Source organism: Schistocerca serialis, chromosome 4, assembly GCF_023864345.2.
Source record: "Schistocerca serialis cubense isolate TAMUIC-IGC-003099 chromosome 4, iqSchSeri2.2, whole genome shotgun sequence".
Classification (NCBI taxonomy): domain Eukaryota; kingdom Metazoa; phylum Arthropoda; class Insecta; order Orthoptera; family Acrididae; genus Schistocerca; species Schistocerca serialis.
Window position 1 is genome coordinate 5,821,398 of NC_064641.1, and position 23,697 is coordinate 5,845,094.

The 23,697-nt window shown below is 42.8% G+C and overlaps 1 protein-coding gene across 1 annotated transcript in view; it reads left to right on the top strand.

The window, feature by feature from the left end:
- LOC126473544 (dedicator of cytokinesis protein 1) overlaps window positions 1-23,697 on the top strand; it is a 420,590-nt gene that overhangs the window by 60,967 nt on the left and 335,926 nt on the right. The window contains exons 3-7 of the mRNA XM_050100670.1: window positions 2,108-2,204; window positions 4,457-4,602; window positions 4,804-4,924; window positions 10,260-10,487; window positions 13,570-13,805. Coding sequence (XP_049956627.1) covers window positions 2,108-2,204; window positions 4,457-4,602; window positions 4,804-4,924; window positions 10,260-10,487; window positions 13,570-13,805 — 828 coding nt within the window. The remainder of the gene's footprint in view (window positions 1-2,107; window positions 2,205-4,456; window positions 4,603-4,803; window positions 4,925-10,259; window positions 10,488-13,569; window positions 13,806-23,697) is intronic.

A 23,697-nucleotide genomic window follows, 5' to 3' on the forward strand; every position in this document is an offset into this window, starting at 1 on the left:
GAAGGGAAGGCAGAAAGGGGGAAGGAGTATATGGAGGGTTTATACAAGGGCAATGTACTTGAGGACAATATTATGGAAATGGAAGAGGATGTAGATGAAAATGAAATGGGAGATAAGATACTGCGTGAAGAGTTTGACAGAGCACTGAAAGACCTGAGTCGAAACAAGGCCCCGGGAGTAGACAACATTCCATTAGAACTACTGATGGCCTAGGGAGAGCCAGTCATGACAAAACTCTACTATCTGGTGAGCAAGATGTATGAGACAGACGAAATACCCACAGACTTCAAGAAGAATATAATAATTCCAATCCCAAAGAAAGCAGGTGTTGACAGATGTGAAAATTACCGAACTATCAGTTTAATAAGTCACAGCTGCAAAATACTAACGCGAATTATTTACAGACGAATGGAAAAACTGGTAGAAGCGGACCTCGGGAAAGATCAGTTTGGATTCCGTAGAAATGTTGGAACACGTGAGGCAATACTAACCTTACGACTTATCTTAGAAGAAAGATTAAGAAAAGGCAAACCTACGTTTCTAGCATTTGTAGACTTAGAGAAAGCTTTTGACAACGTTAACTGGAATACTCTCTTTCAAATTCTGAAGGTGGCAGGGGTAAAATACAAGGACCGAAAGGCTATTTACAATTTGTACAGAAACCAGATGGCAGTTATAACAGTCGAGGGCCATGAAAGGGAAGCAGTGGTTGGGAAAGGAGTGAGACAGGGTTGTAGCCTCTCCCCGATGTTATTCAATCTGTATATTGAGCAAGCAGTAAAGGAAACAAAAGAAAAATTCGGAGTAGGTATTAAAATTCATGGTGAAGAAATAAAAACTTTGAGGTTCGCCGATGACATTGTAATTCTGTCAGAGACAGCAAAGGACTTGGAAGAGCAGTTGAACGGAATGGACAGTGTCTTGAAAGGAGGATATAAGATGAACATCAACAAAAGCAAAACGAGGATAATGGAATGAAGTTGAATTAAGTCGGGTGATGCTGAAGGAATTAGATTAGGAAATGAGACACTTAAAGTAGTAAAGGAATTTTGCTATTTGGGGAGCAAAATAACTGATGATGGTCGAAGCAGAGAGGATATAAAATGCAGACTCACTATGGCAGGGAAAGCATTTCTGAAGAAGAGAAATTTGTTAACATTGAGTATAATTTAAGTCTCATGAAGTCCTTTTCAAAGTATTTGTATGAAGTGTAGCCGTGTAAGGAAGTGAAACGTGGACGATAAATAGTTTAGACAAGAAGAGAATAGAAGCTTTCGAAATGTGGTTCTACAGAAGAATGCTGAAGATTAGATGGGTAGATCACGTAACTAATGAGGAGGTACTGAATATAATTGGGGAGAAGAGGAATTTTGTGGCACAACTTGACTAGAAGAAAAGGGATTGGTTGGTAGGATGTGTTCTGAGGCATCAAGGGATCACCAATTTAGTACTGGAGGGCAGGGTGGAGGGTAAAAGTCGTAGAGGGAGACCAAGAGATGAATACACTAAGCAAATTCAGAAGGATGTAGCTTGCAGTAGTTACTTGGAGATGAAGAGGCTTGCACAGGATAGAGTAGCATGGACAGCTGCATCAAACTAGTATCTGGCCTGAAGACCACAACAATGGTATTAAAGACTTGAATAACAGTTTTCATCAGCTGAAAACTGCTTCAGCTGTCAAAAATGTTTGTCCTCCCCTTCCCAAATGAGATTTTGGTAACAAGGAGGAATTACAAAAATAAGATGTGTGCATTTATGTTAATCTTATTGCTAAGTGCTTACGTAAAATGTTAATTTTATGTGTAATACTGGATCACATTCAAAATGATTTACATTTGTCAGATTACATATTAAACAGCGTGTCTGTATGTAGCTGCCTGGGTGAGCCAGTCCACCATTGGGGGTAGGGTAGGGAATAGCATGCCACTTACTGTAGGACAGTTCGTAATAAAGAGTTTCTGTATTAAAACCACAGAACTCTGTTAATGGATACAATTTTTGCCAGGCTTAATAAATTGTTCTAAATAATTAGTTGCAAGGTTGTTTGTTAGTATTTTGCATTGTCTGAGTTGAGTTGAGTAATTGACTGTAATACAATTTTTAACAGGACTACTGATGGTGAAGTATTTAACCAACCCCAGGTAGTCAATGAAATAACCTCTGTTCTTCGTGAATGGGGGCAAATATGGAAGAACTTATACAGGGTAATGTATTAATTTATTATTTTGTTATCTTATGTTTTTCTTCTACTGGTTGTCAATATATGAAGGAAATGAGTATTTCTTTATGGCAAGAGTAGGCAAAACATTTAGAAAATTTACTTTTTGTAGGATGTTTTCCGATTGATGTACAACTACTGAAATGTGTTTTTACTTACGCCAATCACCTCTTACTTTGCTCTCAATTACCCATGCTAGAGAGTTTATTTGTCAATCAACATCCATTACATATACTGAAAGTACAAGTGACCAGACTGCATAATGGGATCCTCTGCAATGCATACTTAACAAGGTCCACCAAAATGACATGTGTTTAAACGTAAGATACGTAATGGGTGGATCAGATTATTATTACGGGGGTTGTCCATGAAGTAAGATCTCCAATGATCTCCCATCGGGACGTAGCGAGCTAGCTTAAATCTGACAACAGCGCCATGTTCCTTGCTTCCCCACACCACTATTCTTGCCAGTCCCCACCTGTCTGTGATGCTCGTTCTTGGCGTAGCGGTCGGTAATGATGGAAGGGAAAATAGATGCTCCAGCCAAATGTGAATTGCATTCTGTGATTAGAGTTCTGTGGTTTAAGGGGTCAGCCCCTATCGAAATCCATCGCCAGTTGACCGATGTGTGTGGAGAAAAGTGTATGGATGTTAAAAATGTGTGTAAATTGTGTAGGAAGTTCACAGATGGCCATACAAATGTGCACAACGAGGCTGGCCGCGGCAACCATCAGTTTCAGATGAGATAGTGACGAAAGTTGAAGATGTTTTGCTTCTGGATTGGCATGTGACTATGTGAGAGATTGCTGAACTAATAGGGGATGTCTGTAAGACTACAATGGACAAGATTTCGATGGACATTTTGAAGTATCACAGTGTGTAGGCGAGATAAGTGCTGTGGATGCTCAGTAATGAACACAAAAAGAAGCACTTTGAAAGTGCCTGCAAATTTCCCCGCCGTTACTGGGAAGAGGGGTGAGGAATTTCTGGGTTCAGTTGTAACCGGGGAGGAGATTTCAGACCACTACTTCACACCAGAGACTAAGGGACAATCGAAACAGTGGCGGCATTTTAGTTCTCCAAATTTCAAGAAATTCAAGCAAATGCCGCCAGCAGGGAAGGTGATGACGCCAGTATTCTGTGATAGGAAAGGCGCTCTGCTGGTCGACTGCCTGGAAAGAGGTACAACAACCAGTGTGATAAGGCACCACGAAACATCAGTGGAGCTCTGCCAGGCTATACAGAACAAAAGGAGGAGTCGGCTGACAAAGGGAGTTCGTTTGTACCGTGACGAGGCCCACCCTCATGTCGCCAGCACCATGACAGATCTCATCACCAAATTTGGGTGGGAAATCATTGACTATCCTTCATACATCCCTGATTTGGCTCCCGGTGGCTACTATTTGTTCCCCAGCTTGAGACAACACTTGGGAGGGGGGAATTAAATTCTCAAGTGGTGAAGGGCTGAAGGCCCCTTCCTGCACGAGTCGACAGGAGAGTGGTGTGACACAGATATGAAAAAGCTTTCTGAGCGTCTCCAAAAAATGCTTCAGTTGTGATGGGGACTATGTTGAAAAATAACTAAAGGTCCAAGCTTTCGGAATAGGTAATTGATTTTGCAACAAAATGATGTTTACTACCTGAAAAAGCATTGGAGATCTTAATTTATGGACAATGCTCATGCAACCCACCAAGTAGCTGAGGCATCAGTGTTCCATGCATGATGGAGAAGAGGTATTCAAATCTCCGTTCATCTGTTCTGTGTGTGGATTTTTTTTTTTTTTTTTTTTTTTTTTCCTCTCTCTCTCTCCCTAAATCACTTCTGGGAATTGTCAGTGAAGCCAGGATCAATTTTTTGTCTTAGTATTGTCCAGTCTAAGCCAGTGCTCCACCCACAGTGACATGATGTTATACTTTTAACGTTTCTCCTTCCTTGTTAATTATGGAACATGAGAGCAATGCTGCTTTGATTCAAGAGCAGATTATCTGTTGTGCGAATCTTTCCTAATTTTGGCAGATGAAGATCATGTATTTCAATTAGTCAGTAGTAATGATTATAATATGATAGTAGAAGTTTTACATAAGTTACTTTAAAAGAAAGTTAAGAATGCATAATTCTGTATTGATAAAATTCAATAAAAATGAGAACAAAGTTGTTACATTAAGGTTCACAGTACCTTAAACTTAGTCATATGTCACAATAGCAAAATTTAATGAATGTGTAACTAATATTTCCAGACACACAGCAAAAACTTCAAAGCTGTGGAACATCAGATACTTGAGCTTTTGCAGTACCGCAGCAAGATTTTGTCAGGAACTCTGCCTGTTGATGAACTTAAAGAACTTAAACAGCAAGTTACTTCCAAAATAGATATGGGGAACAAGTAAGAACTTTATTCTTTTATTTTTAATTGTTAATGCCTCCTAACTTAAAGTTGAAATTCCCTTTGTGACTATTCCCAAAATTTTTCAATCACAGTGTAAATAATTACAGAATGGTTTATTTATTTTGAGGCGTCAAAAATAAGTCAAATAAAATTAAATCACTAATTTTTTACTTTCATTAAACATGTCTCTCTGTGCAGAATGCTGGATTTAGATATGGTTGTGCGGGATAAGAATGGTAACATTTTGAGTCCAGACATAACATCTACCATTCAGTTATACAGGCAACATGAGATGGCTACAGAACGTATTAAGAAAGCAGTAAGTATTCTGATGAGTGATAAATATGTTTGTATTTACATTTAAGAAGTATTGGAAAGATATTAATCATAACAAAGATTATGATGCACTAAAAATATATATTCTACAAGCTTTATTACAGAGGTTGGACAGTTTAACACAGAGTAGGAAATAAGTAAAGAATAAGATTGTCACTACTTGTGATGCTACACAGAATCTGATGTATTGATTAGTAGACTTAAATAGCCCAAGTAAAAAAAATAAATTAAAATTGACTTTATGCCACTTTATAGACCTTCATAAGTAAGACAGGTATTGCAGTTAGCCTCTAGCACTTTCATTGTTTTTAGGAGAAAGCCACATAGGAGCACATAACAGAGACTTCTAAATGGGTGTAAGACCACGTAGGATTTGTAAATAGCTTTGCAAGCTTATCTGTTTCTTTAGACAATGAATGACATGTAATGACGAAGTCTTCCAAAAAAGTAACAAGGTGCAATAACAAACATGTTAGACACCAGTTTTATTGTATACTGCAGGAAACTTAATCATGAAGGAAAGGTAAAAAAATTAAATTGCTAACCATGGAAATGAAGTTTGCAAAAAGTTCAACAGATGTAATAAAAATGGGAAAACTGGAAAATCAGTGTTGGGAGGACAACATAGGAGGAATCACTACAAGAGAGGGTTGATGGAAAAAAATATTAAAATCGTAAGGATGTGTAGAGAATGGTTGAGATGTGGGTGCCTAGGGTCAAATGTCTAAAAGGAGTGGAAGAAAGAAAAAATGCAGAATAGAGGAGAAGGATAGTAGTGACAGAGGTACCACCACCACCACCACCACCACCACCACCACCACCACCACAACCACCACTACTCAAAATACAACCCACGAAGGTGGACCCCCAGATGTCTTCGAGAAAATGAAGCTTAGAATGAAGCACAAGCTTATTCTTAATGTGTTAGGGATAGAATAACGTAAGATTATGAATATAATACAGGGAAACATTCCACATGTATTGCCGCCGCTCATACCTCACCTGTCTTTCAACAACATCTGTGCCTCTGTACTTCCGCCTCGACTGATGTCTCTGCCCAAACTCTTTGCCTTTACAAATGTCTGCTTGTGTCTGTGTATGTGCGGGTGGATATATGTGTGTGTGTGTGTGTGTGTGTGTGTGTGTGTGTGTGTGTGTGTGTGTGTGTGTGTGTGGATGGATATGTGCGTGTGTGCGAGTGTATACCTGTTCTTTTTTCCCCTTAAGGTAAGTCTTTCCGCTCCCCGGATTGGAATGACTCCTTACCCTCTCCCTTAAAACCCACTTCCTTTCGTCATTCCCTCTCCTTCCCTCTTTCATGATGAAGCAATCATTGGTTGTGAAAGCTAGAATTTCGTATGTATGTTTGTGTTTGTTTGTGTGTCTATCGACCTGCCAGCACTTTCGTTTGCTAAGTCACATCATATATATATATAAAAACAAAGATGAGGTGACTTACCGAACGAAAGCGCTGGCAGGTCGATAGACATACAAACAAACACAAACATACACACAAAATTCAAGCTTTCGCAACAAACTGTTGCCTCATCAGGAAAGAGGGAAGGAGAGGGGAAGACGAAAGGAAGTGGGTTTTAAGGGAGAGGGTAAGGAGTCATTCCAATCCCGGGAGCGGAAAGACTTACCTTTGGGGGGAAAAAATTACAGGTATACACTCGCACACACGCACATATCCATCCACACATACAGCCACAAGCAGATATATTTAAAGACAAAGAGTTTGGGCAGAGATGTCAGTCGAGGCAGAAGTGTAGAGGCAAAGAAGTTGTTGAAAGACAGGTGAGGTATGAGTGGCGGCAACTGGAAATTAGCGGAGATTGAGGCCTGGCGGATGATGAGAAGAGAGGATATACTGAAGGGCAAGTTCCCATCTCCGGAGTTCGGATAGGTTGGTGTTAGTGGGAAGTATCCAGATAACCCGGACGGTGTAACACTGTGCCAAGATGTGCTGGCCGTGCACCAAGGCATGTTTAGACACAGGGTGATCCTCATTTCCAACAAACACTGTCTGCCTGTGTCCATTCATGCAAATGGACAGTTTGTTGCTGGTCATTCCCACATAGAATGCGTCACAGTGTAGGCAGGTCAGTTGGTAAATCACATGGGTGCTTTCACACGTGGCTCTGCCTTTGATCGTGTACACCTTCCGGGTTACAGGACTGGAGTAGGTGGTGGTGGGAGGGTGCATGGGACAGGTTTTACACCGGGGGCGGTTACAAGGGTAGGAGCCAGAGGGTAGGGTAGGTGGTTTGGGGATTTCATAGGGATGAACTAACAGGTTACGAAGGTTAGGTGGACGGCGGAAAGACACTCTTGGTGGAGTGGGGAGGATTTCATGAAGGATGGATCTCATTTCAGGGTAGGATTTGAGGAAGTCGTATCCCTGCTGGAGAGCCACATTCAGAGTCTGGCCCAGTCCCGGAAAGTATCCTGTCACAAGTGGGGCACTTTTGTGGTTCTTCTGTGGGAGGTTCTGGGTTTGAGGGGATGAGGAAGTGGCTCTGGTTATTTGCTTCTGTACCAGGTCGGGAGGGTAGTTGCGGGATGCGAAAGCTGTTGTCAGGTTGTTGGTGTAATGGTTCAGGGATTCCGGACTGGAGCAGATTCGTTTGCCACGAAGACCTAGGCTGTAGGGAAGGGACCATTTGATGTGGAATGGGTGGCAGCTGTCGTAATGGAGGTAATGTTGCTTGTTGGTGGGTTTGATGTGGACGGACGTGTGAAGCTGGTCATTGGACAGATGGAGGTCAACGTCAAGGAAAGTGGCGTGGGATTTGGAGTAGGACCACATGAATCTGATGGAACCAAAGGCTGAGGGACTGCGTCAGCTTTCAGACAACACCACATACAAAGTTTGCCAAGGTAATCCCATTCCTGATGTCCAGGCGGAGCTTCAAGGAATCCTCAGAACCTTAGGCCCTCTGCAAAACCTTTCACCTGACTCCATCAACCTCCTGACCTCCACCTTTTGATTAACCTGCTCCTCCTCAGTCTAACAAGCTGCCCTCTTTGATGTTGACCTCCGCCTCAAAGACGGCTACATCAGCACCTTCGACCATATGAAACTCACCAACCACCACCAATACCTCCACTTCAACAGTTGCCACTCATTCCCTACCATATAACCTAGCCACCCATGGCTGTTGCATCTGTAGCGAAGAGTTATCCCTCCCAAAATATACCAAGGGTGTCACTGAGGCGTTCCAGACCGTAATTACACTCCCAACCTCATGCAAAAACAGATCTCTTAGACCTTATGCTCGCACAAGCAGCACTTTACCCTCCCCCACCCCTACCATGCTATCCCTCCCCTTCCCAGCCTCCTCCTTACCTCCACTATCCAGATTGCTCCTCCCATCAGATGCAGTTGTTCGCAGTCTGACCTTGGTGGACAGAGATAACAGCCAGGTGTCTGAGAGTTGCATTTGCATAATTGTGTGTGTGTGTGTGTGTGTGTGTGTGTGTGTGTGTGTGTGTGTGTGTGTGTGTGTGTGTGTATGTTACATTTGAGGTGGTTTAAACCTTTCAACAACAGATTTATACATTGTGAGAGAAAGTTTACAGTTACAATTTATTGCCGTGTCCTAATTTACTCAAAAAAGTTTATAGATGTAATTATGAACTGCAAACTTCCAACTTTCTCCAGAGCAAAGTTGATTTTTGACATACACCACTTGACAGTCAACCTGCCCATATGATAAGAGGCATTGTACACTTTTGAGTTGTTGTTATGGGTGACTATTTTTTGTAACTGTAGTTGGAAACCAAATATAGGAATTTTATGAAAAGGAAATCTTAGGTGTGATCAGAAAAAATAGTTAAGTATCCACGATGGCATAACTTGAATAAAAGGGCACTCCAAAAGAAATGAGCTGGAGGCTGTAAAATGAAAACCGCTGAAGGGATTGTAATGCCATTGCCTAAGGAAGAAGGTGTGGGCTCTATAAAAGTGCTGAGTCCCCAGACTGGCTGCTAGGGGACATGAGAGCATACACATGTGGTGACAGAGCAAGCACATGCACACGCTGGCCATCTACTGCACTCATTAGTGTTGAAAACAGAGAATTCGAAGTTTTGAATCAAAAGAGCAAAGTGGTATAGTGCATTTCCAGAGAGCGGAAAGAGTGTGGGGAATGGAAATTCATTGAAGATTGGCACAAGTGTATGGAGAGGAATGCATTTTAATTGCAATTCCAATGCTCAAGCCTACCCTTGGGCAAGGCTGCTTCATTAGTGGGGCCATCCACATGCTGGTCACTGGTATCGGTAAAGCAGTGTGATGTCCCAGATCACACATTGTCAGCCAGTGACATCTGTCCTTTCTTCAATCACTTTCTTTATCAATAAGGATGCAGTAAAGGTCAGAGTTTGCATAAATTGAAACATTTTTGTGGCCTCGGGTTGTGGTATGTGTTTCGGGGACCCTTATCTTCCTGTCTTGTTTATGTGCTAGGCAGTACATTGCCCCAAGCTGCTTGTCTCAGAGGCTGACAGAGACATCTTGGATCAAGCATTATTTGACCACGTTTCCTCCAAGTGGAGAATTAAAAGGGGATAAACCCAATCTTAACATATTCGGAGAACACTGATGGTTTGAATGCCACAGCGAATGTGGATGTGTCTTTAAGTTTAGGACAAACTCTTAATTAAATTTTTTGCTTCAAAAACAGTTTAATGATCCTATTATTTCTGAAGGTTGACAGGGTCTCCATTCATTGCATTCATTATATTCTTGCATGACATTACCAAAGCTTTTGTGTAATATAGCTACTATGGAGTATATAATGCATGGGGAGTGATGAAACTGGGTCTAAGTTCACAGTTCTCAATTGATAGTGTTCCAGGTGTGTCAAATAGCATTGAGATCAGGTATACTGAGAAGAATTTATGTGGGGGAGGGGCGGGGGGGTGGGGGGTGGGGGAGGGGGGTGGGGGAGGGGGGGGGGAGGTTGTTAGCGAGTATGACCTGTATCATCAAAGCACAGTTTTTGCATGCCAAATGTTTGTCACATTGGTAACCATTTAAGAGACTGACAACATTCCAGCCACACGACACTAAATTATTTGACCAGTCACAGCAACAGAATTACACTGATCATAATAGAAAGCTGGAACAACAGTGGCAGCTGCTATTTTTCAATGTGCCTTCTACTTCATACTTAAATTTGATTTATTTATACATGTTTGTCACATTCAGTCTACATCTTTCGAGGAGTTTCCCTTTTTCAGATGAAAATTATATTTTTATTTCATATGCTTGTGGTACTTTACTAATTTCATGTTTTTCTTTTTCTTTTCAGTCTATGGAAAGTGAAAAACCTCAAAAGGTCGTTACTCATTATTCACACATTGTGTTTGTATCAGTTCGAAATTTTGTTTGCAAAATGACAGAAGATGCTGAGTTACTGATGAATCTGTATGATGCGAATACAAACAAAGCAATCACGGAGAACTACGTAGTGCGGTGGAGCAAAGAAGGACTTGCCAAAGATATAGATCAGCTTTATAATCTACGTGTACTATTTACAGTAAGTTGATTTTTCAGCAAAATATTGTTGTGATTTGTGCTTCGATTTTCATCTACATTTGATATATCAACAGCTCTTTTATTCTCTTGAGTAGCTGGTTTTTGTAATTGTGTGCAGTTGAATTTTAAACCTCTGCATACATGCATGCGCCTTTTTTTTCATGAATGTAAATGATGGGATCCACAATCATAACTACCACCACATATCCTTTCAAAGATGTAGCATTAAACTTGTTCCATTTTTATTTAGGAATCCAAGAGTAGCATTCCATTCCAAACATCACAAAATTATCAAAATGACATTTCCTCAAAAATATTTCAGTTGACATTTCACCTTTCATCTTCTCGGGACCAGTTCAATTCAAAGTGTGTGTTGCAGCCAGAACAGCATCACCACACATGAGCAACACCAAGAACATGTCATCTCGTAAAGGATTCTATTTTCCCACTCAGAAACTCCGTTCTGCTGAGGAGGATATGGTGGAGTAATCAAATGTGTCATCCCAGTTTAGTCCACAAACTTATGTTTATCTTTCTGTGGAACTCCTTGCCATTGTCTGCACATAAATCTTTCATGGTAACATCAACTTGAATTTCAATGAACAGTGGTAATTTTTCTTTAATTTCATGTTTGTGTTGCAAAATTCTAAAATTGGAAAAACCGCCCTTAAAAACAACAAAGTATTAATGGAACTGCTAATAATTTTCTTCCATTGTTCAACAAAAATCTGCATAAAGTAATTCTCCAGCTTTAGTGGGTTTCTGCACTTTTTCACCACATGCCGGCCAATGATATTTAGCACAGACACACCCTTCAGAAAAGCTACTATCAGTCTTTGTCTCTATACCAAGACCATTTAAAAACTGGCACACAGAATGTTAAATTAGATACCCATTTTTTCATGCCATCCAAAAATAAATTACAGGATCCATCAGGACAAAAACGAATATCTTCAAAATATTGTTCTGTCCATTGAATATCTATACGACAACTCGACCGGTACCAAATGCTTTAATTTTGCACACCATTCTTGGCACTATCCATCTGCTTTAGAGTTTCAAGTGGTTCATGCGTAGTGTACCAGTCATGTTGATGTGTTATGTGATGTATTGCACCACTGTCAAAGTAACACTTATCGCAGCCCAGTGGATCTACAGAAAAGATGTTGCTTCTTGCTAATAAAAGTTCTTTATTTGTTTTTGAAGAATCTTAAATTTTACACTGTGTTACACTGGTTAACAATATAGCAGTCTTCTCTGTTGTCTGTGCATATATTTTTATTTGGCCGATGGCCCCTTTTTGTACATTGTTTTGATAAGTGACCTACTTTACCACATAAAAAGTGTCTTCTGTCTTCATTCCTTTTATAATGAAACGTTTTTAAAGCATCTGATGCAGATGAAGTTTGTTTACACCTTTGTCACTGTTTGTTGATCTTCATTTTCAACATCATTGCTGTAGCTCCACTTTCTTCATCAGAATGTGTTGTTCTCAGTTTATAATTTAAACAATGTTTATAACCTATTCCATGTCTCTTCTTCAGTAGGTATATCATTCCATGTAATACAAATGCAATCTATCTCTTTGCTCAAAGTTTGCAAAAATTATGCACAAAGGTCACCAACATCAGTCGGCTTTTCTAACAGTGAAAGTGGAGTTTGTACTTAATTGAATTTGGTAAATGGTGCTGTATACCACCAGCTGCTTCCCACACAATATCACAAAACTTGTGTTTAAGCAGAATAATCTTATCAGTTGAGTAAACATTGTAAATTTTATGTAGCTAATCCCAAATTTCTTGAAAAGTCTTGCATTACGGAACACAAACAGAGTTGGTATTGAGCAATAGAATTAGCCATTTCCTTGCTTTTGTGTGAGATGTTATGGAATTAGGAAAACGTGAACGCCATAGATTGTGTAGGCATCCAACCTGAAGCCATTTTGACTTGTGTGCTGCATGGCTTTTAAAAGATTGCCATTTTCCAGTTTTCAAACATTTTAAGCTGCGGGATCATTATGGGAATAATAGAGGGAAAATTATAGATATAGACTGTTGCAGATCTATATTCCTCTTAACTTGTTAAAAATCATGAAAAAGGAGATCTACCTATACCAGCACCCAAATATGCTGACAGAAATCCAATTTAACTTATTACTAGATCATGAGCCATTAGGATGAGTGTTAAAATTGGCTCTTTCCATGTTTAACTAGTGCTGCCAGTGTATCAAGCATGGCATACTGTTCCATATATTCTAGAATGGAACATAATGATTTGTGTGAGGACTGACCACCACTTAGAAAATACAAGTCAGATTCTACAGGTAGACAAACACATAGACAGACCAGTGAGTTTTTGACAAAGTTATTTTTTGTAGTTCAAGTGTGACTGTAGTTTTATTGCATGATGGTGTCTTTGATCTGGTACACAAGTATTGGTTAACAATATTAAATTATATATAACTATTAGTAAAGCATTGCAGCTTCCTCTCCCCCCCCCCCCCCCCCCCCTTCTCCTCTTGAAATCAGCTTCAGTCTCATTTTGTAGTTTCCACAGCATCCCAGTTTGGAGCTGACTGGAGATTGCATTATGCAATGGTGTATATAGAGAGGCACTGGCATAATATCTGTAGTATATGTAATCTCTCTGATGGAGATTTCTTGCATTTGTGACAAAAATAACACATTATTTTACATTAAGACACACCCAGAATTTTTTTTTATAAACTTGGTCTGACCTTAGAAGCTAGCATCCGCATGACTTCTCTAAACTTTATTTGTAATAAATATGAGATCAAATCCACAATGGGAGCCAGTGTGTTTGTTTCAAAATGCCTTTAAAAAGAGAGCAAATTAAGAATACTACTCTTTTTTATGCTATTGTGGTAACATAATTTATCTTGTGAACACAGTGAATACACTATCATTTTTGACACCTTACATGTTGATGATGAATGTTCGCTGCTCTTGTGGGGGGGGGGGGGGGGGGAGGGGGGAATTTGTAGGTCATCTTAATAGCCATTAACTATTGTTATTTTGAAAGTGTGTGTGTTAGTGAGACTAATTAAATGTGTCTGATTGTAGGATCTGGGTAGTAGAGATCTGACAAGATCAAAAGTATATCTAGTCTGCTATATCATTCGAATTGGTGCGATGGAAGTGAGGGATATCGATCATCGTCGAAGCTCTCAAGTACCAAAGAAACTACATGCCGAAGGTATGAGGAGGCCTTGGGGAGTTGCTGCAATGGATATTACCCTTTTCCTTTGTGGAAAGATGGAAAGTGATGAAGAGAAACACCACTTCATTCCATTTTTGCAGTAAGTCACTTTTGCATTAGCATTGTAAAGTTTGACATTTTTAAAATTTTTTTTTACTTCTCCTGAACTTTTTATCTGTGTTAGCATTTATTTATCTTAAAATGTGTTTTTACTGCCTTGTCATTGCACTGTTTCTGAGATAAATTGCAGTATAGATGTAGGTATGTGCTGCAGTCTCCACAGGAATGGTTAATAATGTTTTCATTAAAACTGAAGCGACAGATGTTTGTGAGGTGTATCTCCAGCTCATAGAGAGCTTAACATTAATATTGAATGAATAGATTTTTGTGGCGGCGTTCGTAGCGACAAGCAATTCGCTGTAGAAACGGCTTACGAAGTCACCGCCACACTTTTAATAGCGGGCCGACCGGTCCGCTGGAACAGTGAACAGAAAGATGAAAACCCAAACACTCTGATTAAATAAAAGTCGGTACTTATCTTTATTAACGAAGATACAGCAACACAGTAGTGAACTCCGTGTCTACAGAAATCTGTCTAGTTCGAGTCGGAGCGGCTAGGTCAGCGTCGGCTGACGACAAACAACAACTGTGCTGCGATGAACACACGACTGACTAGCAAGTACACAATTCGGTGGCGAGTATACAACTGAGCGGCGAATACAGAACTGTCCTAGCGCTCGCGACTCCAGCGCTTAAGAACCCAGAAGCCAGCGGTGGCGCGCGCAGACTTGCGGCGATTTCCTGTATCGCTGGCGCTGCTTATGCGGACGGCGTCCGGACTTTGATGCTGCCAACCTTTTGGCAGCGGGCTTGGGTGGCATTACTGGCTAGGATATAACACTCCTCCCCCCCCAAATCGCCGCACCGTCGTTGAGTAATGACGTGGCGAGCGTCGACGGTGGGGGAGGGGTCTGGCCGCAGGCGTAGCAGAAGAGACCGGGGCGGAGACTGTTGTCGGTGGCAGTCCCCGGTCCGCACCCCAGTATTGGCTGCGCGGGGCCTCGGGAAACACCGACTGAAAACCGAAGTCAGGGTGCACGCCTGTGACCACGGGCGCAGCTTCTGGTACTGGACGCGACGGGGCGTCGGGACCCACGAAGAGAGGCAGCGTCTCCTGACGCTGCGTCGACGGCTGCTGAGTGGGCGCCGGACAAGGCGCTGCGGTGTCAGACTCCTTGGGGGTGCCCAAGGAAAGCGGCTGCAGGACAGGCTGCACAGCCACCGCTTGGGAAAGCGGCCCGGCTGAGGGGTCGACGTCCATCACCTCCGAAGGCGGGTGGCGACTGAAGAGGGACCGCAGGCGCCGGAGCGACCACCTGGGGCGCTCCCGGATGAAGCTGCGCGGGAGGCATCAACGGGACGAGCTGTCGGCGTGGTAGCGGCGACGGCTGCTGCTGCTGCCCTGGGGGCGGCAGTGAAGTCGGAAGGCGCGGCTGGAACCCGCCGCGGACCAAATCTGTGGACAAAGAACGAGCGGCAGAATCCGGGCGGCCAGCGCAGCGCAACTGGTTCTGATGCCTCCTGTGCACCCCAGTAGCACCTTGAACAGTATAAAAACCGCGACCCTGGACACTTATCACGGTACCACGTTCCCAACGACGGCGACCGTGATAAACTTGGAAAAAAACGACGTTGTTGCGCTGAAAACGCATGCGATGCTCAGAAGCGGCGGGTCGATCCGGGGGGTGCAACAACCGTAGTAGGGTGCGATGACGACGGCCGTGGAGAAGCTCCGCAGGCGAAGGGCCGTCGCGTGGCGTGGTCCGGTACGACGACAGGAACGTGATGAGGGCCTGCTGACGAGAGTGCGTAGCACGAAGGCGGTCCATATGATCCTTGAATGTGCGTACAAAACATTCCACTGCACCATTCGATTGAGGGTGGAACGGCGGAGTAAGAACATGGCGAATGCCATTGGCAGAACAAAAACTTTCAAATTCAGCAGAGGTAAATTGTGGACCATTGTCAGACACTAAAACTTCTGGAAGACCCTCAATACAAAAAATTGAAGTCAACGCCTGTATAGTTTGTGCAGACGTTGTAGACTGCATGGGCACAACAAACGGAAAATTACTAAATGCATCTATCACGATGAGCCAACGAGAATGCCAATATGGACCAGCGAAATCAATATGTACTCGCTGCCAGGGACCGGCAGGGCGTGCCCACTCAAAATAGCGTTGAGGCGGAGCAGCTTGGTGTTCGGCACACGTCGAACAATCTGTAGACATCTGCGTAATCTGCTTATCAATGCCGATCCATGTACAATGACGGCGGGCAAGCTGCTTGGTGCGGACCACTCCCCAATGACCTTGATGCAACAAGTCCAGGACCTTGGATTGGAGCACTTGGGGAACCACTACACGAAGCTGGTCATTCTCGGTGCGTAACAGCAAAACTCCGTGCGAAACAGACAACAGATGACGTTGCGGATAATAGCGACGAACCACAGGATCCGATATGTCCTTTGCCTTGGACGGCCAACCACGTTGAACAAAACGTAATAGTAAACTCAGATGAGGATCCGTAGCTGTCTCACGTGCCACCTGACGATAATCAATCGGAAAATCCCGGAGGGATTGATGCTCACCGGCGTCAATCTGATGGCAAGAGTCGTCAGAGGAATCGAAGACATCATCCGCAGCAATCGGCAATCTAGAAAGCGCGTCAGCGTTTGCATGCTGAGCTGTAGGGCGATACAGTATCTCATACTGGTATTGTGATAACAAAAGAGCCCAACGTTGTAGTCTCTGAGCTGTCCGCTGAGGAACTGGTTTAGACGGATGAAACAGTGACGTCAGGGGCTTGTGATCTGTTACTAAATAGAATGGTCTACCATAGAGGTAGTGATGGAATTTTGTGACACCGACCACAATAGCCAACGCTTCCTTGTCCAATTGGCTATAATTACACTGAGCTTTGTTTAGCAATTTAGATGCGAACGCAATTGGACGTTCGGTGTTACCGACTCGGTGAGACAACACAGCACCGAGGCCGAAAGAAGAGGCATCACAAGCTAACACCAGAGGCTTGTTAGGGTCGTAATGGACCAGACAACGATCATTCAATAAAGCCTCTTTAAGCTGCTGAAAGGCTGATTGATAATCAGCTGACCACACAAACGGAACATTCTTACGGCGGAGACGATGCAACGGTGCAGCAATCTGTGATGCATTAGGTATAAACCTAATATAATATGTCAATTTGCCAAGAACTGCTTGCAATTCATGCAGATTGCGAGGGGCGGGCAAATCACGAATAGCTGCTAAATGTGACTGGGAGGGATGAATGCCTTGAGCATTAATAACATGTCCCAGATACTCCATCTCCGTAAGGAAAAATGAACATTTATCGATGTTGCAACGTAGGCCTGCCTGAGACAACCCTTTAAACAAACACTCCAAATTACGGAAATGTTCAGCAGGCGTCCGACCGGACACAACAATATCGTCTAAATAGTTGCAACACGATGGCACATTAGCCAGAAGTTGTGACAAAAAACGCTGAAAAACAGCTGGAGCTGACGCACAACCAAAAGGCAAACGCAGAAAACGGAACAACCCCAATGACGTGTTTATGACAAAATACTGTTGTGATTGCTCGTCGAGGGGCAATTGTAATATGCTTCACGGAGATCAATTTTGGAAAAGAAACGAGCTTCCCCTAACTTATCCATCAGCTCGTCCGGTCTAGGCAAAGGAAAAGAATCAATGACAGTCTGAGGATTAACTGTCGACTTAAAATCAGCACACAAACGTAACTTGCCAGATGGTTTCTTTATAATAACTAAGGGAGAAGCCCACTGGCTCGCTGAAACGGGTTGAATAACACCGTTGTTTTGCCAACGACGAAGTTCATCTGCTACAGGTGCCCGGAGGGCGTGAGGGACTGGACGAGCACGAAAAAATCGAGGCTGAGCATTATCTTTTAACGTAATATGAGCGGAAAAGTTCGCAGCACAACCTAGTTCGTCTTTAAATATGTCACTGTATTGTTTACACAATTCGGTGATGCTGTCTTGAGGAACAACAACAGAATTAATTTGCAACACATTGTCTTGGATAGACAGGCCAAACAAGTCAAAACAGTCTAATCCGAAAATGTTTACACTGTCTGTAGCGCGGAGCACTGTGAATGAAACTGTTTTTGTATTGCCACGGAATGTGGCTGGCACGCTACATACTCCTAACACAGGAATTTGTTCTCCACTATAAGTAGCCAAAGAATGTTTTGCCGCTGAAAGTTTAGGGCGGCCGATAGCCGCATACGTAGCACTATTTATGAGAGTCACAGACGCACCAGTGTCTAATTGAAAATTGAAGGTCTTATCCTGGATGCGTAGCTTCACAAATAGTTTATTACACTGTCTCTGGATCGGTGCAGTGGAGGCGGAAGACACAAAATCAGCGCGTTTAGTGCGTGTTCGCTGCTTACGACAACTCGTGGGTTGGGCGGGTGGAACAACAACTCCCGCTTCACTTGCAGTCTGTACATTACTTTTTACAGCGTTTGAATTACGCTTGGGTCGCATAGCAGAGGGCTGGGTGGGTGGCTTATTGCGAACAAGTTTATTACCCACACGAACCGTGGAAGAGTCTTTAAACGCGACCTTCTGGGCGGGCTGGCTTTGAAGAACATGAATATCCATGGGCTGGGGAGCATTAGAATTGTTCTTGCGTTTACGCAAACAAACAGTCTGGATGTGTCCTTTCCTTTGACAAAAGTGACAAACCGCGTTTCTCAACGGGCAACGTTCACGAGGATGAGCAAGAACACACTTAGGGCAAGACTTAACTCTATCATTTTGCACACGCGGCTGACGAATGTGTTTAACATGACGCGGCCGGCTAGTGTTCACAGTCTGACTCTGCCGGTGGGGCCGCGGGCGTGACATAACTTGCTTAGCACAGGCAATTTGAGAAATACATGGCTGATCTAACTCACACTCAGCATAGTCAAAAGTATCTTGGGCTTCAATGATGTTCATCACAGTCTCTAATGATGGGTCAGGCACTTTTAAGATAGCAGCACGAATACGAGAATCTGCAATGTTTTGAGTAATAGCGTCTCGTAACATGACATCACTGTAGGAAGCTCCACACACACAATTAAATCGGCTCTGACGGGTGAGGCCCCGTAAATCTGTTAACCACTGTTTATTAGATTGATGTGGCAGTTTCTTTAATCTGAAGAACTTGAATCTGGCTGCTGCCACATGAACTCGCGACTCGAAATACTCAGCAAGCTTGTTAACAACAACGTCATAGTCTAAAGCTTCTGGCTTGGATTCCGGGAACAACTTACAAAGTAGTCGATAGACTTCCACACCTGCAGTGGAAATTAAATAAAGCTGCCGCTCAGTACCCGTGATTTTGTAGACTGTCATGTGCGCCTGCAACTGCGCGAAATATTCTCGCCATTCTTCTCTCGATGCATCAAAAGCACGGAAAGGTGGTGCTGCCTGAGCTTGTTCCTTGTGTGTTGGAGGATTAGCCGCTTGTTTGGCGATTGCTTCCACCAGACTTTGTATTTGCTGACTCTGTAACAAGATCAACTGTTGTAATTCGGCAGACATAGTGAACACAAATTAAACCAGCCCCCAAAATTTTATCGCTATAATTAGTATAACCAGAAACAAGTTGAACCAGCCCTGCACACAAGTTCGGAACCCCTCGTCGCCAGTTTTGTGGCGGCATTCGTAGCGACAAGCAATTCGCTGTAGAAACGGCTTACGAAGTCACCGCCACACTTTTAATAGCGGGCCGACCGGTCCGCTGGAACAGTGAACAGAAAGATGAAAACCCAAACACTCTGATTAAATAAAAGTCGGTACTTATCTTTATTAACGAAGATACAGCAACACAGTAGTGAACTCCGTGTCTACAGAAATCTGTCTAGTTCGAGTCGGAGCGGCTAGGTCAGCGTCGGCTGACGACAAACAACAACTGTGCTGCGATGAACACACGACTGACTAGCAAGTACACAATTCGGTGGCGAGTATACAACTGAGCGGCGAATACAGAACTGTCCTAGCGCTCGCGACTCCAGCGCTTAAGAAACCAGAAGCCAGCGGTGGCGCGCGCAGACTTGCGGCGATTTCCTGTCTCGCTGGCGCTGCTTATGTGGACGGCGTCCGGACTTTGATGCTGCCAACCTTTTGGCAGCGGGCTCGGGTGGCATTACTGGCTAGGATATAACATAGATGGTTACATATTTATGCTGCTTGGAAATGTATTCTTCATAAATAGTCCATACAGAAGCCATATAACAAACTTTGTAGTGCTGAGGTTATGTGTTTTAATGACATTATCTACCAAAATATTACTTGGTGTAGAACCATTGTTTATTTATTTGTCTTGTACAAGCATCAATTAGTTAAAGTTGGAAAGGAAAAATACAACACATTCTAGATGTTTAGAGTAATTAATTTGTGAAGAGACTGGTGTAATTGGGGAAACAAGAAATATTAGTATCACAGACTGGCTGTGCTACAGTCTATTATATACTAAAGATTGATCATTTTCTTTGATTAATGTATGGACATGGACTGAACACTAATATTGTCATCATATGTTGTAAGTATTTCACTGATAAGCATTGTCACTTGACAATTTCAAGTTCACCTAGTAAGTGCTTAGTTTTTTTTCAGTTCTTTCTCAGTGCAAGGGAAAGTCCAGGTTAGAATATCAAGTCAGAAACGGCTTTACAGCTTGGGAATTATTTACAAATTTATTGAGGTAACTTACACAATTGGTAAATGTGTCATTTTGTAACAAATCACCTAAAGTTCTATTCACATACTGCATCAGTGCCCCATTCTGCCACCAGGAGCACCAGTGTCGTGCACAATTAAAATGGCTACTTTCACTAGTGTATAGCATGCTTGCTGTGTGTTTTGGTTTCATGAAACAAACTCTACAACAATCATTCAGTGTAAACTTTGCAGCAAATACAGTAAAGAACTTTCTAGCAGGTGTACAATTTACTCCTGGCACAAGAATTTTGTTCAGATGGGTTATCGTCGGATTGGATGTGAAGGACTAATTGTGTGGCCATCTCGCTCCCCAAACTTGACACCACTGGAGTTCTTTGTATGGGGTTTCATTAAGGACCATTAGTATGTTCCTTCTCTACCAAACAACTTAGTTGACACGAAAAACTGAATCTACGTTGCCGTTGCGCAAGTTACACCCAATTTGCTGTATTGAGTGCGCAGAGAAATTTATTACCATGGGAAGTTTGCCACATCACAAATGGTAGTCACATTGAACCAAAATGACACTTGACACTTTTATGTGGAACTTGAAGGTGTTTGCTACAAAATGACATACCGGACTATTCTGTAAGTTATCTTAATAAATTTCTAAATCATTCCAAAGTTCTAAAGTCCTTTATGACTCATCCTGCAGAATGAAAAGGACAGACTGCTACTAAGTACGGATTGAGTTGCAGACCGGTACAACGAAAAGGCTGTTACACATTGAGCTTTCAGCCAAAGCCTTCTTCAGAGAGGAAAGACACACACATTTACAAAAGCAAGCACACCTCATGCACGCATGATTGTTATCTGCAGCCACTCTGCCCTGAATGCAACTGTGCTGAGCAAAAGCGGCAGCCTGGAGATGGATGGCGAAGGGAGGGATAGAAGGGAGAGATGTGGGTAGTGCCTGGCAAAGTGAGCAGGGACTAGAAGGCCAGATGCACCCTCAAGAGACTTTGTGTGGAAGGGACGAGATGAAAAGCAGTCTGCCACTGCATCCACTGATCTTTTCCCCTTCTCTATTCCTCTCCTTTGCACTTCCCTTTCCTCCCCCCTCCCATTGTCACAGACCCCAGACACAGTGCGTGGCAGCTTTGTTCTGCCACCTTCTAGTCCCTGCGTGCCACACCAGACAGGATTCACTTCTCTCCTCCCATCCATATCCTGTTATCTTTCCCTATTCCTATTTTTCTTTTGTGTGCGCCCGTGCGTGTGCACGGGCGCTTGCGCGCTTTAAGCCTTTTAATTTTATTTTTGCAGTTTCTTTGTTCAGAAATAAGTGACCCAGTATATTGCATTATCCTACCACAAATGCTATGTATACAGAGCAAAAAATGAAGCAGCTGATTTTGTATCAGTGTGCAGTACTATCTTCATCGTTCCACAGTTTTTTTCATACCTGCGTTTTACATAAATTCTTCAATGCTTAGTGAATTTTAAGTCAAGAATATGTCATTCTTATTTTATAGTTACAAAGTCATAAGTTAGGGCATTGTTTCACTGTTCATATTGCCATCATGGCAACTGTAACTTAGGGTAAAAATTCAGAGGTTAGGTTCTTTTCATTTAACATCGCCTCCAGCTAGCTACTGCTTCCATTCTCTTATAAGAGACTTCTTATTGAGCATGTGCACACTCACTAAAGTAGAGCACTCGCTGAGAAAAATCCAAAGTTTTCCATCCTGCACTTTATATGTGGTTGCTGCTGTGATCATAGATGATTCTGAAGTTTCAATACAAACACTTTATTAACAGCACAAATTCACAGTGATGTTTGTCTCAAAAACTACAAGTGATAAATTGTTTGATCACTTGAAATAACAAACACAAAGTTTACTGATGGAGATATAAGATCTTCGGAAAGAGTCATCCCTTATGGCTGTAGGGCGGCACCCATTGAGAAACCGGGCCACATCGAGTAGCGCAGGCACAACAACGGTGCAAAGTAGAGTGGACTATCCTGGCTTGCCTCAGTGACTGCGCAGCATTGGACTGAGAGTCGAACTGCGACTTGAATTGCGAATTCAACTGTGACTCGAACTGCGACTGACCTGGTGGAGGCTGTGCTTGGCCTTATACACCCAGCAGGTGCAGGTGAAAGTACATTTCTGACCATGTGATGTGTGTGTGGTGTTTGTTCTTTGATAGTAGTGCTGCTGGTTTCCTGGTGTGGATGCGGCTCTGAAGCATAGCTGCTGCCTCATGATGGGACCTGGTACAAATGGCCTATGAACATACTGTGTATATGCAGCACAGGGTCATGACCATGTGATGCTTGTCTTATTTTATTTATTTATTAAAATGTCAAGTTCCGTAGGACCAAATTGAGGAGCAAATCTCCATGGTCATGGAACGTGTCAGTACATAAACTTACAACATAAAAAGTAATAACAGATAAAAATAAATGTTCGTGAACCTGAAAGAAAATCAGTCCATAAGTTTAAGCAAACGCTATCAGCAATACAATGAGAATCATCTTAATTTTTCAAGGAACTCCTCGACAGAATAGAAGGAGTGACCCATGAGGAAACTCTTCAGTTTCGATTTGAAAGTGTGTGGATTACTGCTAAGATTTTTGAATTCGAGTGGCAGCTTATTGTCTCATATGTATACGCAACCACCAGGGGAAAGACATTTGCGGGTGACTGACAGGCAACTCTGCGCGGCAGAATTGTAGGGCTGGCAGCAACGTATGCAGCCTACAGCCGATAAACAACATCCCTTCCCCCTGAGAAAGGAGATGACAATGCCATCTCAAAGGAGGCCATCCGTGGCTGCTGTGTTGTGATGGTGGTGAGAAGGGCGGAGTGGCATTGGGCGTGGTGGATGAGAAGAGGCATGAATGGCCAGGCAGGGTGGCTGTTGAAGACCGATTGGGGTGCAGCGTGTGGACTTAAACGGGAGATGGTGCAAGAGCCATCAAAGGCACAGGTGCCAGAGGAGGCGATTGAGCTTGACAAGAAGGCATTGAACCAGCCCAGTCACACGGGCAAATGACAGCAGCAGTCAGTGGCGAACCGTCTCCCTTGACATTGTTTCGTCAACGGGAGCAACCTCCGTAGTCACTACGAATAACGAACAGACAACTGGTGTTGAAGTTCACAGCACTGAACAGAATCAAAAGCAATATATTAAGTCAGAATCCTTGACTTGACAGAAACCCCTGAGTACA